This window comes from Thalassophryne amazonica, chromosome 4 (genome assembly GCF_902500255.1).
Source record: "Thalassophryne amazonica chromosome 4, fThaAma1.1, whole genome shotgun sequence".
NCBI lineage: Eukaryota > Metazoa > Chordata > Actinopteri > Batrachoidiformes > Batrachoididae > Thalassophryne > Thalassophryne amazonica.
The window spans coordinates 68,083,071-68,102,131 of record NC_047106.1 but is presented as its reverse complement, the minus strand read 5'-3'; the positions used below and the strand labels follow the sequence as shown (position 1 = coordinate 68,102,131).

The window sequence follows — 19,061 nt, the reverse complement described above, 5'->3', positions numbered from 1 at the left end:
ACAAACCTTTTCATATCACTGTACGAGTCTGTTGAGTGGATTAAAAAGTAGTTTACTTGCGTTTTGCAGTCATTCCTAAAACATTTAGCTCATAGCTTCTGATCATTAAAGCAGTGTTTGTGTTATAAATAAATTATGCAGCTAGTTTTCAAAGTTTAAATGCATTGCACATTTGCCTCACATATGATCATCTCTTCAATGGCTTAAAGAAACAGTTTATTCTCATTTTGTGCCTGGTAGAGTAACATTAATTAACTAACACCATGTGTGCCTTATAAATAAATAATGTGGACATTAAATTCATTTTGCTTCTTGATGCATGAAATGGTAAATGCGATATACTTATACTCCAGAAAATGATAAATAATATCAGAATACTTTTTTTTTAAGTCCTCAGTATGTTAGTGGTAAAACAATGCCTGAAGAGGTATGTTCAGTGCTGTTTATACCCAAATACAGTAGTTCAGATCAATCCTGTGCCATTTTTAGACAATATGTATGTAGCACATGGTCTCACTAGCAATTCGCCCTACTGACGTTTCAAATCCCGCAAAACTTGGAAGAGGTCGCCGCGCTGCAAGATCTCAGTAACATTGAGAACTGCATTGAGACGCTCTGATCGGGCTGCACTTTAACCGCTGCACACGGACAACACCATTAACATCGCAACATAAAACTATTTTTATATTGTGCCTAACACGCTCATGAATATATTCTCTGGGTTTATAGACGTTATTGCGTTTATTTTATGTAAACGTGAGAATCACAGGCTGTCTCTCCGTTATTTTTAATGGGAGCTGCTGTGAGCTACAATCGCTTCCTGATCGTGTGATTCTGGGGGAAAGTGAAGTTTGCTCTTTAACGTCTTCATTATTGTTCTTTACAACAGTTTGTCCTCTTTGTTCCAGACTAATATAATATGTCTGAAATTTGGTTTGCATTTATTAAATTCCACGGAGATTAAACGTAGCAGACACGGATTATTTGTTATAATTGTTTTAGCAAGTTTTCAGGGTATCATGCAGCAGTCTCTTATTAACGTGATGAAAAGCATAAAAAATTACATTTTTGTAGTATAATATTCATTTACAATTGTCATCATGTGGATTCTCTATGTTGTTTAACTGCAGCGACTCTCTGGCACGCAAGGGATTATGGGATACATCAATAGGGCGAATGCATGTTGTTCAGAAATCATAAAATGCAAGAACATTAATAACTATGGTGTGCGTTTTTCATTTTGGAAAAATAATAGGAGATGAGTTACTTAGGGCCATGCTGTCTTTGCACAATTGAAACTTCTGCATTTCCTGGTCAGCAATTTATGCAAAGAGATACTTCTCTCATATCAATTACCAAACATGAAAGCACTCAGAGGCTTTATTACTAATTATTTAATATGATCACTGCTGTAAAGTGAATCTGTCCTTTTAAGAGTACACAGGCATTTAACATTAAAGTGCCATATAAATAAATTTGAATGACACAGGCTAAAACTATCTTTTGACTATACTGCTGATACACTTCAATAGGCAAAGAAAATATTCTCAAGAAATCAAGACAAGTGGAGACATGAAACATCAGGATTCCAAAACAAGAGAGACAAACATTACACAACACTCTGGCATAAATGCACTGTTATCACAACAGTAAAGCCTTTCATCGTATGTCCTCACACAGACACGTGAACAATACTGCTGCATGTCTTTAAAACTACTAGCGACACGTTGAAACATGCGGTCAAGAAGTCACATGTTTTGACAAATGAAGAATCCCAGAAAACTTGAAAAAGATTATTTTAATTAGTATGCTACTTTGCAAGAAAAGCAGAGAAGATTGGGCCAACTACAGAGTCTGGAGACTTTAAGATGACAAACAGAGGAGTGTCCACAGCACTCAGTTTGTCATCGCTTCCAGGCATGTAGAGCTTCTAAACCAAATGCATGGAATTAGTAGTGTGTTAACAGATGTGTTGCACCAGTTTTTAACGGCTGAGCATGTGCATGAATCATTGAGCCAACAAGCTGCCAGGCTGTTTGCATCAGGATGGCCGGTTGTTTCAGTCAGAGACCCAGTCACCAAGGAGACTGGGTCACCTCACTCACAACATACTCATCATGCAGACAGACACACATTCTGTTCCTGGAGCTCGGGATGTCCCAGTCACGTTTTTTTTTTTTTTTTGCCCCCAGTCCAGATCAGACTCATTTAATAAGGAGTATCTGCAGATACAGATTCCCAATCCAATACTTGTATTTTATTACAAGTATTGTATTTTTTAAAATACATGAATATAAAGATTAAGCAAACAGATTTTTTACATGGCTCATCAAGTAAAAAACTGTAATAAAACTAGTACACGCAGAGTAATAGTGACTGAACAATCTTTTCAAACATTCTTTGTCAATATTACTGCTGCTGTCATACGAAAAAAAAAATCTAAAATAAAATGCTTTGAAAAGTGGACCTTGACTCAACGGGGGGGGGGGGGGTGTTAAACCCCTCGCCCCTCTGGCTATGTGGCTGTACAGTCTCTTAACACGAGGAAGATAAGCACAATGAATGGGTGAAAAGCAAAACATTTGTTTTTTTGGGGTTTTTTTTTTGCTGGAAATCACTACTCAACTGGCCTGTAAGAAGGGTATGCACCTTCCGTCAAAAAGACAGTTGGTGCTTATTTGAAGCAAAGGAGAATGAACTACACTTCTTAAAACTGGCACTGTGCTGCCTCTTTCAAACTGTTTAAATATTTTCTAAATAAAATAATTATGTTAAACTGTAAGATGTACAGTACTAGTTAATAATAATAGCTTTGAATATCATAAAAAGTCACTGAACAAAGAAAGAAATACAAGTCTGGCCTGAGTTTATAACTTCAAATTCTTTTTCAAACCTTTTTCACACCTTGACGATTAAGCAGCGTATGCCGACAGCCCCGTTTCCACCAAGTAGTTGGGGTCGGTACTGCATGGTGTGGTGTGGGTCAGAAACAGAGTAATCTATTTTATCTTGGTGGATCATTTTCATCATGACCTGACCGCTGATGAGTTGACTGATGGCTGCGGTAAACGCTGCCATAAATTAATGAAAGTGCTATGACTCTTTAAACTCACGGTCTGATCGCAACCGGTAGAGTTTAAAGAGTTACAGCGCTTCACTCATTCATGGCAGACTGGGGAACAGGGCTGATCAGAAGGGGGAACCGATCAAAGCACCGGTCGTGATTTGATCGTGACACCGGCATGCTCTGAGAAACACACCTAGAGAAGAAAACCTACTGAGGGACTTGCTTTAAAATACTACATTTCCAGCCACGACAAGGAATTAAAGTATTTTCAAACATTGTTTTCCAAAATCAGGAGGCTTTATGTGGATACGTGTTCGTCAGACTGTGATGATAAATCCCACTGAAACGACTGCGATTACTCCGTGTGTGAATGAAAGTTTATTTGCATGAGGACTGCAGCTTTCAGCCAATCAATGGACAGGGACGTATTTGACTTATGAGTAAATTACAAGAAACGTGTGTCAACAAACAATAACTTACCTACAACCTTTGTCCCACATGTGTGGGAAGTATGCTGTCATGCTTTGAAAATTATCAGCATGCTCAAAATTTTCCTGAGATGCTCGTGTATATCTGATTGCTTCAACATGCTCTTAACTTAGAAACATATTAGACGTACACCAGCATTTTTTTTAAAATACAGTGATGATACAGTCATTTAGCCATACACTGGCTAAATCGTCAAGGTGCGACAGAGCCTTAAGACGTGCTCTAAATGTACCATCACAAATACAAACATTGTCACTAGGATGTAGGTGCTTAACAGTACACAAAAATCATGGTTCGGTACATACTGTGGCTCTGAGGTCATGGTTCAGTACATTTTCATTACAGTAGAAGCAAGAAATAAAGCAAACTGCCAAATCAGATGGTCACCCGTATGAATCCAGTGTGCTTGAGGTTTCTTCCGATAATCAAAAAAGGCCTTTAACACTGTTGCAAATGTGCTTGCTCATAGGGTGGGTAAAGTTAGACCTCATCGGTAAGATGCACCAAGGGGTGACCTATGTTGTGATTTTGCACTATATAAATAAACTTTGAAATGGGATTCAATTACTTTCAGCACGCTCTTAAAATCAGTCTTCTCAACAACAGAGTTTTGTTACATATCCATTGCCGTAAAATCACTGGAGGCCTTCGATAATGCTTGAACTCGCCTTTTTCTGACGTTCACTTTGGGTGATGTTCAACATGTAACCATCTACAAGTATATGAACAATGCTAGCATATTGCTTTAATCTGATCCATGTGTCTTTGGCCATTGTCATAATTATTAAATAAAGAACCATCAAGTTTCCACACAGTGCCACACAAATGGGGAGAAATAAAAAGAGTCAGTCCATTGTTGGTCCATTTCACATACACACACACAAAAAGGAGGCTCTGTAGATGCGGTTTCTCTATTTATGCGGAGCACGTATTCTACCGAAACTTTTAGTAGAATTACATGTAGCGTTACACCCTTACTAGGATGCAAGGTTAAGCATATCATGTTACATTTTTGTTGCGTTTTGAAGTAAAAGTGTTTACAACAGGCACTCACGCTGGCAATGATAAAAAAAAACACCCGTAAATATAACTTAACTGTTGCATATGCCGATGTTGCAGACCAGTTCTTCCCTAAAAATTGGTCTGACCTGCCTCCACTGCGCATGCATCATTTTGGAGCTCAGCAGCACATCTGACGACAAGGTAAAACCTCATAAAATCATTCTAAAGTCAGTTTTAAGCAGAAACGAATACTCAGTGACACTTTGAAATGACCAACGTACAGTGAACGAATTAGCTAGCAGCTCGTGTAGCTGCGGCACTCTGATCGCTTCCTCCGTCTTTTATGATGAAACAATGCTGAATTTATGTGGAAATGACTGTTGTACAAAAGCTTCAGATATCTGTCACTAAGACAGATGATGACTGGAGTGCAGTTTTAAGCAGAAACACGGTGATAATCCATGAACTGCAGCTAATGACGCGCAGTGAAAGCAAGGCAGATCAATTTTTAGGGGGGACCGTTCGTTCGGCGACACCGGATTGAGAGGTGGGAGGACTGCAATGCAAAACACCCAACCACAAAAAGGTATCACAGGCCAGAAATGTCTTTATTCATTAATATTTGTTCCTCTCAGACCTGTCATTATAATTACGATTTTTCTGGCCTCAATACTGCCTGTTGTAGTTACACTCGTGTTTGTTTTCATAGAAATGTCACCAATATGATCCCAGAATGGTTTTAACAACCATTAGAAGACACACACAGTCAAACAGTCACACAGACAGTCAAATGAATGCAAAACTTATGGAGACACTTGTCACACATGCTTTCCAAAAAAAAAAAAAAAAAAAAAAACCCTCAAACCCAGATTTCCTGTTTTCTTTTAAGAATTCTTTGTGTCACTTGACTGCAAATATGCCACTGGTGAATCAACAGGCAAAGTTTTTCTGGACAGATTCTCTCCAGTCACAGCCACTGGAGTTGGCTGCTCCTTCAGAGTTGTTATGGGTCTTTTGGTGGTCACCCTCATACAAAAGAATGCTGTTTTTGTTTACATCCGACTTTCACATGCATGTGCACAGACTAGTAGGTAGAAGCAGGTGCAGTGAGAAAACGCATGGGAAGATGACTTCTACTTGTCAGCTCTTGATCCCGAAGAGTGAAAGCGATATTCTGAGACATTAAAGCTTGAAGATGACGAAAGCATGACATTGCCAGACCCATACAGTGTCAATGGCTGGCTGGATGACAATGACTAATGGCCTGAGACTGATTATGATTGTATTTACAAGCATCTCATCAACACACCTGGGGCTTATGATGGTGAGGCCATGAAGGCTCTCAAGTCTTTGGAGGCGTACAATTATTTATCAGTGGTCACATAAGGGAATGCCGTTATCATCCTGTTGCTGCAGACATTGATGTTTGTCTGTGCTCTTTCTACTGTCTGGTCCCGTCGTTGTGAGGTGAGTACTATAACCATGTTATCGGGATTTTTATTACACACACCGATTTTATATATATAAACTTTCTTCTTTATTATATATTTTTTCTTTTAATCCAGACTAACTGCTCAGAAAAGAGAAGCTTTTGTGAGTAATCATGTGTCTCATACAGTAACATTTTCATAAATTGTTTTTAATATGATGTGTTTGTATAAGTGGCCCATGCCAGTTTCAGGAGAGGCTCATAAATGAAGACTATAAATGAAGTCCAAGACATATTCAGTGACTTGGAAATGTTCATGTATCCATCAGACTTGTCAAAAGAAGTGATGATTTGTAACAATAATCCATGTGTTAAGTTTGTGTAATTCCTTATGGTGTCTGAAAACTGAGCAACTTTGCAGATAATATTAAAGAAAAAGAACCAACTAGTCACACAGGTCATCCACCCAGAGCTACTGTACTCTGCTAAAACTCATACTCCAAATCAGCCTCTTGGCTGGCAAGCTTATAAATAACAAAACCTGCTCCTTGACTGAGGTGGCTGTGAGTTGCTGTTTAAAACATGAAGAAATATTTTGGGTCTGAGCAGCCACAGCCAAGACCAGGGGCTTCAAAGTATGTAATCACCAGCTGCACAGGCTGTGACAGGAAGTGGAATTTGTGGACATGAATAGAGCCCGACCAATATATCGGCCAGCCGATATAAGCCCTTTTCGAAGTACTCACTATCGGACGAAATTTTGCAGATAGAACTCCGATAATTTCTCAAACAGAACAATTACTGAAATAATGTTGTGTCGGCAATGTAAAATGTCCTTGCACCATTTGTCCAGTAGATGGAGCTCTGACTCCATTCAAGTGAGAGCTGCTTACACCCCTGCTTAAATGTGTTCATCACCGGCCCGTAGTCAATCAATCAATCAATCAATTTTTTATATAGCGCCAAATCACAACAAACAGTTGCCCCAAGGCGCTTTATATTGTAAGGCAAGGCCATACAATAATTATGTAAAACCCCAACGGTCAAAACGACCCCATGTGAGCAAGCACTTGGCTACAGTGGGAAGGAAAAACTCCCTTTTAACAGGAAGAAACCTCCAGCAGAACCAGGCTCAGGGAGGGGCAGTCTTCTGCTGGGACTGGTTGGGGCTGAGGGAGAGAACCACGAAAAAGACATGCTGTGGAGGGGAGCAGAGATCGATCACTAATGATTAAATGCAGAGTGGTGCATACAGAGCAAAAAGAGAAAGAAACAGTGCATCATGGGAACCCCCCAGCAGTCTACGTCTATAGCAGCATAACTAAGGGATGGTTTCAGGGTCACCTGATCCAGCCCTAACTATAAGCTTTAGCAAAAAGGAAAGTTTTAAGCCTAATCTTAAAAGTAGAGAGGGTGTCTGTCTCCCTGATCTGAATTGGGAGCTGGTTCCACAGGAGAGGAGCCTGAAAGCTGAAGGCTCTGCCTCCCATTCTACTCTTACAAACCCTAGGAACTACAAGTAAGCCTGCAGTCTGAGAGCGAAGCGCTCTATTGGGGTGATATGGTACTACGAGGGCCCCTAAGATAAGATGGGACCTGATTATTCAAAACCTTATAAGTAAGAAGAAGAATTTTAAATTCTATTCTAGAATTAACAGGAAGCCAATGAAGAGAGGCCAATATGGGTGAGATATGCTCTCTCCTTCTAGTCCCCGTCAGTACTCTAGCTGCAGCATTTTGAATTAACTGAAGGCTTTTTAGGGAACTTTTAGGACAACCTGATAATAATGAATTACACTAGTCCAGCCTAGAGGAAATAAATGCATGAATTAGTTTTTCAGCATCACTCTGAGACAAGACCTTTCTGATTTAGAGATATTGCGTAAATGCAAAAAAGCAGTCCTACATATTTGTTTAATATGCGCTTTGAATGACATATCCTGATCAAAAATGACTCCAAGATTTCTCACAGTATTACTAGAGGTCAGGGTAATGCCATCCAGAGTAAGGATCTGGTTAGACACCATGTTTCTAAGATTTGTGGGGCCAAGTACAATAACTTCAGTTTATCTGAGTTTAAAAGCAGGAAATTAGACGTCATCCATGTCTTTATGTCTGTAAGACAATCCTGCAGTTTAGCTAATTGGTGTGTGTCCTCTGGCTTCATGGATAGATAAAGCTGGGTATCATCTGCGTAACAATGAAATTTAAGCAATACCGTCTAATAATACTGCCTAAGGGAAGCATGTATAAAGTGAATAAAATTGGTCCTAGCACAGAACCTTGTGGACTCCATAATTAACTTTAGTCTGTGAAGAAGATTCCCCATTTACATGAACAAATTGTAATCTATTAGACAAATATGATTCAAACCACCGCAGCGCAGTGCCTTTAATACCTATGGCATGCTCTAATCTCTGTAATAAAATTTATGGTCAACAGTATCAAAAGCAGCACTGAGGTCTAACAGAACAAGCACAGAGATGAGTCCACTGTCCGAGGCCATAAGAAGATCATTTGTAACCTTCACTAATGCTGTTTCTGTACTATGATGAATTCTAAAACCTGACTGAAAACTCTTCAAATAGACCATTCCTCTGCAGATGATCAGTTAGCTGTTTTACAACTACCCTTTCAAGACTTTTTGAGAGAAAAGGAAGGGTTGGAGATTGGCCTATAATTAGCTAAGATAGCTGGGTCAAGTGATGGCTTTTTAAGTAATGGTTTAATTACTGCCACCTTAAAAAGCCTGTGGTACATAGCCAACTAACAAAGATAGATTGATCATATTAAGATCGAAGCATTAAATAATGGTAGGGCTTCCTTGAGCAGCCTGGTAGGAATGGGGTCTAATAAACATGTTGATGGTTTGGATGAAGTAACTAATGAAAATAACTCAGACAGAACAATCGGAGAGAAAGAGTCTAACCAAATACCGGCAATCACTGAAAGCAGCCAAAGATAACGATACATCTTGGGATGGTTATGAGTAATTTTTTCTCTAATAGTTAAAATTTTGTTAGCAAAGAAAGTCATGAAGTCATTACTAGTTCAAGTTAATGGACTACTCAGCTCAATAGAGCTCTGACTCTGTCAGCCTGGCTACAGTGCTGAAAAGAAACCTGGGGTTGTTCTTATTTCTCTTCTTCAATTAGTGATGAGTAGAAAGATGTCCTAGCTTTACGGAGGGCTTTTTTATAGAGCAACAGACTCTTTTTCCAGGCTAAGTGAAGATCTTCTAAATTAGTGAGACGCCATTTCCTCTCCAACTTACGGGTTATCTGTTTAAGCTACGAGTTTGTGAGTTATACCACGGAGTCAGACACTTCTGATTTAAAAGCTCTCTTTTTCAGAGGAGCTACAGCATCCAAAGTTGTCTTCAATGAGGATGTAAAACTATTGACGAGATACTCTATCTCACTTACAGAGTTTAGGTAGCTACTCTGCACTGTGTTTGGGTATATGGCATTAGAGAACATAAAGAAGGACTCATATCCTTAAACCTAGTTACAGCGCTTTCTGAAAGACTTCTAGTGTAATGAAACTTATTCCCACTGCTGGGTAGTCCATCAGAGTAAATGTAAATGTTATTAAGAAATGATCAGACAGAAGGGAGTTATCAGGGAATACTGTTAAGTCTTCTATTTCCATACCATAAGTCAGAACAAGATCTAAGATATGATTAAAGTGGTGGGTGGACTCATTTACTTTTTGAGCAAAGCCAATAGAGTCTAATAATAGATTAAATGCAGTGTTGAGGCTGTCATTCTCAGCATCTGTGTGGATGTTAAAATCACCCACTATAATTATCTTATCTGAGCTAAGCACTAAGTCAGACAAAAGGTCTGAAAATTCACAGAGAAACTCACAGTAACGACCAGGTGGACGATAGATAATAACAAATAAAACTGGTTTTTGGGACTTCCAAATTGGAATGGACAAGACTAAGAGACAAGCTTTCAAATGAATTAAAGCTCTGTCTGGGTTTTTGATTAATTAATAAGCTGGAATGGAAGATTGCTGCTAATCCTCCGCCCCGGCCCGTGCTACGAGCATTCTGACAGTTAGTGTGACTCGGGGGTGTTGACTCATTTAAACTACATATTCATCCTGCTGTAACCAGGTTTCTGTTAGGCAGAATAAATCATATGTTGATCAATTATTATATCATTTACCAACAGGGACTTAGAAGAGAGAGACCTAATGTTTAATAGACCACATTTAACTGTTTAGTCTGTGGTGCAGTTGAAGGTGCTATATTATTTTTTCTTTTTGAATTTTTATGCTTAAATAGATTTTTGCTGGTTATTGGTAGTCTGGGAGCAGGCACCGTCCTCTACGGGGATGGGGTAATGAGGGGATGGCAGGGGGAAAGAAGCGCAGAGAGGTGTGTAAGACTACAACTCTGCTTCCTGGTCCCAACCCTGGATAGTCACGGTTTGGAGGATTTAAGAAAATTGGCCAGATTTCTAGAAATGAGAGCTGCTCCATCCAAAGTGGGATGGATTGCCGTCTCTCCTAACAAGACCAGGTTTTCCCCAGAAGCTTTGCCAATTATCTATGAAGCCCACCTCATTTTTTGGACACCACTCAGACAGCCAGCAATTCAAGAACATGCGGCTAAACATGTCACTCCCGGTCCGATTGGGGAGGGGCCCAGAGAAAACTACAGAGTCCGACATTGTTTTTGCAAAGTTACACACCGATTTAATGTAATTTTAGTGACCTCCGATTGGCGTAACCGGGTGTCATTACTGCCGACGTGAATTACAATCTTACCAAATTTACGCTTAGCCTTAGCCAGCAGTTTCAAATTTCCTTCAATGTCGCCTGCTCTGGCCCCCGGAAGACAATTGACTATGGTTGCTGGTGTCGCTAACTTCACATTTCTCAAAACAGAGTCGCCAATAACCAGAGTTTGATCCTCGGCGGAGTGTGTTGTCAAGTGGGGAAAAACAGTTAGAGATGTGAACGGGTTGGCGATGTACACGGGGCTTCTGTTTAGGGCTACGCTTCCTCCTCACAGTCACCCAGTCAGCCTGCTTTCCCGGCTGCTCGGGATCTGCCAGGGGGGAACTAACGGCGGCTAAGCTACCTTGGTAGTTCGCTGTCAGAGTGCACTGATCGGCTGACAAAAGCATACAAATAAGTTTATAAGGATCTATATCCCTATCCTGAACCTAAGTTGAGCAACAAGAGGTACAAGATCAGATGTAATTTCACAACTCTGTTTAAGGATATATATTTGCTAATTTCACAAAGGTTTAATTCTTGATTACATTTTTTTTAACTTAAAAAATTCTGTTATAAAGTTAATCAATGAGGACCAAGCTTCAGCTTTTAGCTCATACCTTTTTTGTTAAGGGTCCAAAAAAGAACATATTATTCATTAAAAAAATAATAATATCTGCTAATTTATCGTTTATTCGGCAAATCAGCCAATTTATCCATTATTGCCATTTTTTTTTCATCCAAATATCGGCATCGGCCTCAAAAAAATCCATATGGGTTGGGCTCTAGACATGAACCTTCCCCAGAGCAACTTGTTCCCGGTGCGACCTTCTGTATTCCTTTAAAGCTTGTCTATGGAACGTATGACGTTATAAACACCAAATGCATTTTGGGTCAGCAGGGTGGCCAAGTGATCCTTCTGCAACTGAAGGAGCCCCCTGCAGGGGTAAGAACCCACCCTGCTCCTTGACGGTGTTCAAACAAGGCCACCCAATCATTTCAACAACCTCAACAGAAGATCCCGATCCCAGTTAACAGACTCTTCCATTAAAGCAAACTTAATGTACTTTAAACTATGTTGCTGCCATCTGACCTACTCTGCCCACCAGCCTCTAAAGACTCCTCGAAGGCAGAAACATTTTGAACAGGTAGAACTGGGATCGCTGGAAACTCGCTTCATACTTGTTCACTTGTAAAAGGAACATATTAAACCTGCTGCACGCTCCAATGCCAATGTCCTACTTATTGGCGAAATCCTTAAGTTACTTGAGTTTAAGGAGGGGAAGGATAGGCCGTTTGGAGCGGCGGTTAAACTTCACCAGAATAGTTAGTGTTTAACAGTCGCCTTTAGCCTGAACACAACATGTAGCCGTCAAGCACAATGAAGGGATTTGAGCCACTTTACTCACCTCATTGTTCGCCCTGAGCGGACCCACTCTCCTTCCAGGCAAGTTCGGCCGACTTCAGAGCAAAAGCTCCGATTTAAAAGTCAAATTCCGAGTGAGAAATAAAGGGGGGGAAAACCCGGAGAGGAAAAAATATCGCATCCACAGAGGGAGAAGCGGGATAAAGAAGCACACCTCAACGATTTCCTGGTTGGGTGGAGAGAGAGAGAGAAGAGAGAGGAGAGAGAGAGAGCGCGCGCGCGCGCGCGCACGGGGGGGGGGGGGTTGTAAACTAAACTCAATCACTATTCCCACGTCGGCCTCTGCGAACCACACAAAGCGCTGTAGCGGAAGATACAGTTCTCTTTTTGCATTTTGTGTGGGCTTCTGTACCGTTTGAGCCGGAGCCGTCGTTCCGGTGTCCGAAGCTTCGCTGGAGTTCCGTCCTGCCCAACCACAGCCCAACCCGCCGGCTTCAAAGAGGGCGACGATCCCATGCAGCCTTCGCGTACGCCTCGGGAAAAAGTTTATTTCACCGGCGCACAGGAGGAATTTGGGAATTTCGCTTTGTCTCTCCGCGTTAGGGAAAACAAAAATGAAGTTAATAAAAATAGATTTCTCTTTCATACACACATATATAATAATTCACAGCACTTCACTGTTTCCACATTTTAGAGTTGGGCTATACTGGGAATTTTGGTATTGATCCGATACCAAGTAAATACAGGCCCAGTATCACCAATATCGATACTGATACTTTTTCATATTTAAGCTTCATAGATCCAAAGGATCCAAAAGGGTTCATCTGATCATCTTCATACTTCATCTTCATTAAATTCCCAGTATTAATATATGTCTCACAATTCTATCTAAATTCCTATAAACAAGAGGTGGGGGGTGGCTGATGCTGTTCGGCTCAGAACCATCATGTCAAACCCTTCCTCTATATGTGCTTACAGTCAGAACCAGATAATTACAATATAGGACGGGACCGGGGCTCACCCGCAGGTCGGCACAGACCCGGTTACAGCCCTGAAGCCTATCCCTTTCATTGTATTCACATCAACAATCCCAAATTTGGACTTAATAACTGTTATATATTCGAGAACATATACTTATAATGGGAGTTAATTTGATCATTGTAAAAAACTCAAAAAGTTGTATTAGGCCTATATCACTGTTGAATTTCTTGGTGACAGATGCACTATGATGAATTTGTTTAATTAAGCACAGGCACTGTATATATGCACGTCCGCTCACCCAGCTGCATGTATATTTATATTACTTGTTACAATTTTTGTTGGATTATTGGGAAGTCAACAACCCTGGAGGTTACGGCCTAAAACGACTATGACTACGATGACGAAAAGACCTAGGATAGAATTTCGCATTGTACGTGACAGCGAAATACTTTATTATCACAGTCAACATTTTTGTTTAAAAACATATCACTCAACACAACTTAAAACAAAATCTCCTGAGGTAGAGTCAGCCAGTCAGTCAGTCAGTATTGTGGTTTGTCAGCCGACAAACCACAATACAACAAAATTAACACACCACAACAAACACTAAACAGTTTCAAACTTATTCTGTTTTTCAAGTCAAGCAATACAATAAATAATACAAAAAATAAGGAATTTCTTCCCTTCAGTGCACTTCTCTACATTGTTTCTTAAATAAAGAGTGTAAAAAAATAGAACTTAAAGCAAATTAAAACAATCTTCTGAGGTTAGAGAGCTGACAAACCACAATAGAGAAAAACTAACACACCACAACAAATATTGTAAACAGTTTCAAACTTGTTAGTTTTTTTTTCAAGTCGAACAATACAAGAAAATAATACAAAGAATAAGGAATTTCCTCCCTTTAGTGCACTTCTGGCTTTAAACAAAATAAAAATATTAACTGAAAATTAAATAAAGAAAGTATAAATAAAGAAAGAGCCCTGCTCTTACAGACAGAGAGTAGACTTTGATGAATCGGCATGCGCAGCAGTCAGTGCGTGCGGGAAAGAAAAAAGCTTGAGTATCGATCTTTTTACACGAGGATCGTTCAATATCAATATCAGCGTTGGTATCGATATTATCAATATGAGGATTGATTCGCCCACCTCTACCACATTTTATGTTCCAGCCGTATTCCAAAATGGACAAAATTTATTTTTTACCTCAAAATTCTACGGACAATACCCAATAATGATAATGTGAAAAAGTGTTGTTTATTTATTTAGCTAATTTATTAAAAACTACAGCACCATGCTCATAGAGTGCACACCTCTGCCAACACAAGTTTCCAGTTCCACAAATACAAAATATAGATCAAAAGGGCTGTTCAATGTTAAAAAGAATCAAATATCCACTAACAATACGGACCAGATGCAGATCAAACTTAATCTATTCATTGAGAGCGCCAGTTTGCACTTCACTGTCACAAATAAGACTGATTGATGCACTTTTGATTTAGATTTTTCCTTACCACTGCTGCCTGTGTGCTTGCTCTAGGGTTAGTAAGGTTAGACCTGACTTATGTGAAGCGCCTTGAGGCAACTTTGTTGTGATTTGGCGCTATATAAATTAAATAAATTGAATTGAAATTAAATTGAGATATAATGTAAAATGTCCACCAAATGGGCTTTTCAATATTAGATTCAAATGTCCACAAAATCCACAATCTCAATCAGATCCGGATCAAACTTTGTCAGGTGATAGTGAATGCCAGTCTGCACCTCATTATCAAATATGAGAGTGATTGGGGCATGATTTTGAAAATTCATTGTTAATGATATGGATTTTTCCAATTTTACAATATTTTTTTCCTGACTTTGTCCTTTGACCTGTGACCTTGAAAATTGAATCAGTTCTTGCCTATCTGGACATGAATCGTCAGTAATAATTCATCCTGATATGTGAAAATCTGTGGTGTTCACAAACAGCCAAACAAACAAACAGGGGCGATAACATACCCTCCTCCAACTTTGTTAGTGGAGGTAATAAAAAAACTAAGAAATCACATGTTCATCAGTATTCACAGCCATTGCCATTAAGCTCAAAACTGAGCTCAGGTGCATCCTGTTTCCACTGTTCGTCTTTGAGATGTTTCTACAGCTTAATTGGAGTCTACCTGGGCAAATTCAGTTAATTGGACATGATTTGGAAAGACACACAGCTCTCTGACAAGTCAAGATAGAACGATAGAATTCAGTCTGAATTAATAACTTCAAAGCGAAACACAGTTTTGTTTATTTTTATTTATGTCCAGAGATCAAGGATACAGTGACTAATTTCATATTTATTTACTTTAAGACTCAAGGAAATACATAGAAAACCTGTAAAGCCTACTTTTAGTACAAAACTCACGAGGTATCCATAAGGGAATCGATAAGGAATCGGATCGATAAGCAGAATCGATAATTGCATCGATAGATAAAACCTTATCGATACCCATCCCTAATCAGAAGTGTTGCGTCAAAAGCCGAGCTAAAGTGACGCTTCTGACTGGAGCGTGCAATACCGCTTGTCGGCAGGGTGACGCGGTCAAAGTTCAACCCAATCCAACTTTCGACGCGCTGAGCTGTGACGTAGTTAATTTGATGCTTCCGTTACAAGTCTGTATATAAAACTTTCAAATAAGTTCTCATTTCAAAAACTTGTGTACGATCAAGAAGTGGTAACATTTATTGGCCCACCATGTATATAGGTTTGTTTGTTTTTTTGTGTTTTTTTTACATATCTCCTTTTTAAATATAGGAATAACTCATAATACCAACATACCGACCAGCCCAAACCACAACCGTCTCCATGGCCTCACTCTTCTCCTCCTTCCTGGAAGCTAGAACCTCAGCATCCTTCCCCCTGTATACCCTGTGCCCCTCTTCTACACATGTCCAAACCACTGCAATCTCATCTCTGACTTTATCACCAAATAATATCCCTGTGCTTTCCCTGATATGTTCATTCCTCATCCTGTTCATCTTCATCACTCCTAGTGGAAAATATAAATAAATACAAAGAGAGTGGGGGGGGGACTTTCAGCTTCACCACATTCAACTCTATGCGTACACCATCACTTTTATGACATAGAACAAAACTGGTTTGACCACAGTCTTGTAGACTGGCATTTCACATACCTTTCTATCACATATCAATCATGACACTGTTCTCCAACAATCTAAGAGGTGTCAGACTTTGATATACTGCTACAGACTCCAAGGATAAGTAGCCTCACCAATGTCCCTCAGTGCTTTATAGGAATACATTTAAAATACATTGCATTTATTAGTAGCCAACCTAAATCTAACTTTTACCAGGTTTATTAAGCTTGACTGACACCTCACATTAGCTGATAAAATTTTATATTAAAAATACAATCCAAATGAAGGGAAATTTTATGTAATTAAAATGGATGCATTAGTCATTGGTATCTCTTTTTTTTTCTTTTATTGCAAGTGATAATTTTTTTTTGCATAATGCAAGTGATAATCACATAAATATCTTCTTACCTCTGTGTTTGTTTTCCTGAGAGTTAAACACTCATTTATGCCAACAGCATTAGCATTGTTAGCAGCTTCGGTAGCGTCATCCATTAACGCCACTTAATGTAGGATTACTGGAAAAATATGCAGCTCATTACTTTTAATGTCCACAACAAACAGTAAACCGTTAGGAGAACCACAGCACTGTCCCCAAAAATATGATTTAATAAACATGAACCTAAACCAAAAACTAGAAGCACTCGGAGAGCGCAAACCTCCGCCAAGGCCATAGGGTCACTGAAGTCACATGGAATACTCTTTGGCAAAGAGACTTATTCCACGTAATTTCACGCATCTACCATCATGTTTCAGATTCAGTAGTTAACCCTCTGGGGTCCGAGGGCATTTTTTGGACAGTTCACTCGCCTGGCATAAATGTTTTATTATTGCTGTTAGTCTGGGCCCCAGGCACTGAAAATCTGAGAGGACCGGTCTCGACTTGCTACACTTTTTCTTGTTTTTTTTTCTTTTAGTATGACCCCTAAAGACACGTGAATAATTGGTCTGCTTTGCTGGAAATATCGCAAACTGAAACTGTGGCCATTTTTGTATATGCACCTTTGGTCGCTTCACCAAAAATAGAGACAAATGGTATTTTCTTTTAAACTCTTTAGTGGGTTGGGTAGGCTACCAAAAAAAATGCACCCCAGGCACACACAATACATGTACTGACATCATCAAGTTCAAATATGCATTTAAAGACCTTCACATGTACTTCATTTGTAATAAACTTTTCCTTTTAGTAATCATATCAAGCAATGTGTCATTCTTTCATGTGCAGAATGTAGACTCTTCTGTGAAAAAAAATGTGAAAAATTGACAAAAAAATAAAGGATCAGTGATGATTTTAGTGAGCCTCACCCTCAGGCCACATACTGCAATTTGACCAAAACTATTGCTGTTAAGAATAAATAAGAGGTAAACAGGAGAATTCCAGCTAATGAATAGCAATAAACATACATGAGGGCTACTTCAATGTAATACAAATTTGTATAAATTTAAAATATTTTATAATTATGGTATTTTATGCTATTTACACTTGTTTCAGGAACTAGCAGCTACATATTGGAGACAATGTTTTCTAAAATACTACAGAATAGGCATGAGGCAAATGCCCTGTCTTTCACTTACCTTGCTAGTTGCACTGTACAATGTACCTATAAAACACTCAATTTATACGTATATACTTTGTGTTCTGCAGGTTTCTGGAGCTGTGCTGCAATTAGTGGTAAGAAACAGTAGATAAGGATCCGGCTTGCCTGTCTTATATAATATTCACTCATTATATTGCAGGTAATGAAGACAGGTGAAAATCTGAAGACCTGCTTCCTGAATCATCGAGCCAGAATTTTCAACAAAGCAACCAAGAAAAAGTGTAGCAAGTCGAGACCGGTCCAACCCTTTTTTTTGAGCTTTCGAGTCAGTGGGGCCCAGACTATGTTAACAGCTCTCCCTACATCCCACAATCAAGTTTAATGTGTCTTTTTTTTAGGACAACCTGCACTTTCAAAATATATATGCTATAGTTGTGTTTTATAGTGTAATAAAGGTTTACAATCACAAATAAGAAAGGAAAAATAAAGCGTAAATAATTTTCCACACACGTTTATTCAAAACACACAGCAAACTATAATAAATCAGTAACACATCACTCCTAAAAACAATCTTTGGTGTGTCACGTGAGGTGAATCTGCTCTACGATTGGATTTTGGAAAACCATGTGACGGTGAACCAATTCCGATTGGACTCTCACATTGCTCACGTCATCACACAGCTTCTATGAGGAGTACAAAGATGGTGGACGGTGGCTCGAAAGTTCGCGGAGTTAACTTTTCAGCAAAAAAAAAAAGTATTTCTATCTCACATCATTAAAAAGTTATTTATAATTTAGTAAAGCTTGGTCTCAGCCGTCGTATATGACGGCATCGGCCCTGGAGGGTTAAACCCTTAGATCTTCAGCAAATGTATTTATAGAGAAACTGCATGAACTACACAAGTTTTTTTTTATTTCTAATAAGTTTATTCAATGAAGAGAACAAATATTAAATTATTGTTGTGTCGTAACTTAATTTTTGTTCAGCCTTTGTGACCTGTCTTCATGAGTTATATGCAAAAATGTTGAAATTGGCCATATCTTGCAATGATAAAGAATCCTTTAAAAAAATTACTGGATCCGGATCATGTTCCGGATCATTACCAAAATTTAATGACTTCTAAGTTAGGCCAAGATACACCCCTGGTAAAAAATTTCATTGAAATCCATTGAGGATTTTTTTGAGTAATCCTGCTAACAAACGGACGCAACCAAAAACATAACCTCCTTGGCGGAGTTAATAACCCTCCTTCGCTGGATTTTATTGGCAGCTTGCAAACCAACATGGAGCAAACAACAGTTTGGGCATGGAACATGTAATGGATTCTGATGCA

At 39.1% G+C, this 19,061-nt stretch overlaps 1 protein-coding gene across 1 annotated transcript in view; it reads right to left on the bottom strand.

Moving 5' to 3' along the window:
• Window positions 1-12,341, bottom strand: part of vaspb (vasodilator stimulated phosphoprotein b) — a 110,462-nt gene extending 98,121 nt beyond the window's left edge. The window contains exon 1 of the mRNA XM_034168773.1: window positions 12,128-12,341. Within this exon, the coding sequence (XP_034024664.1) occupies window positions 12,128-12,132 (5 nt within the window). The 5' untranslated portion in view covers window positions 12,133-12,341. The remainder of the gene's footprint in view (window positions 1-12,127) is intronic.
• Window positions 12,342-19,061: the final 6,720 nt, after the last annotated feature.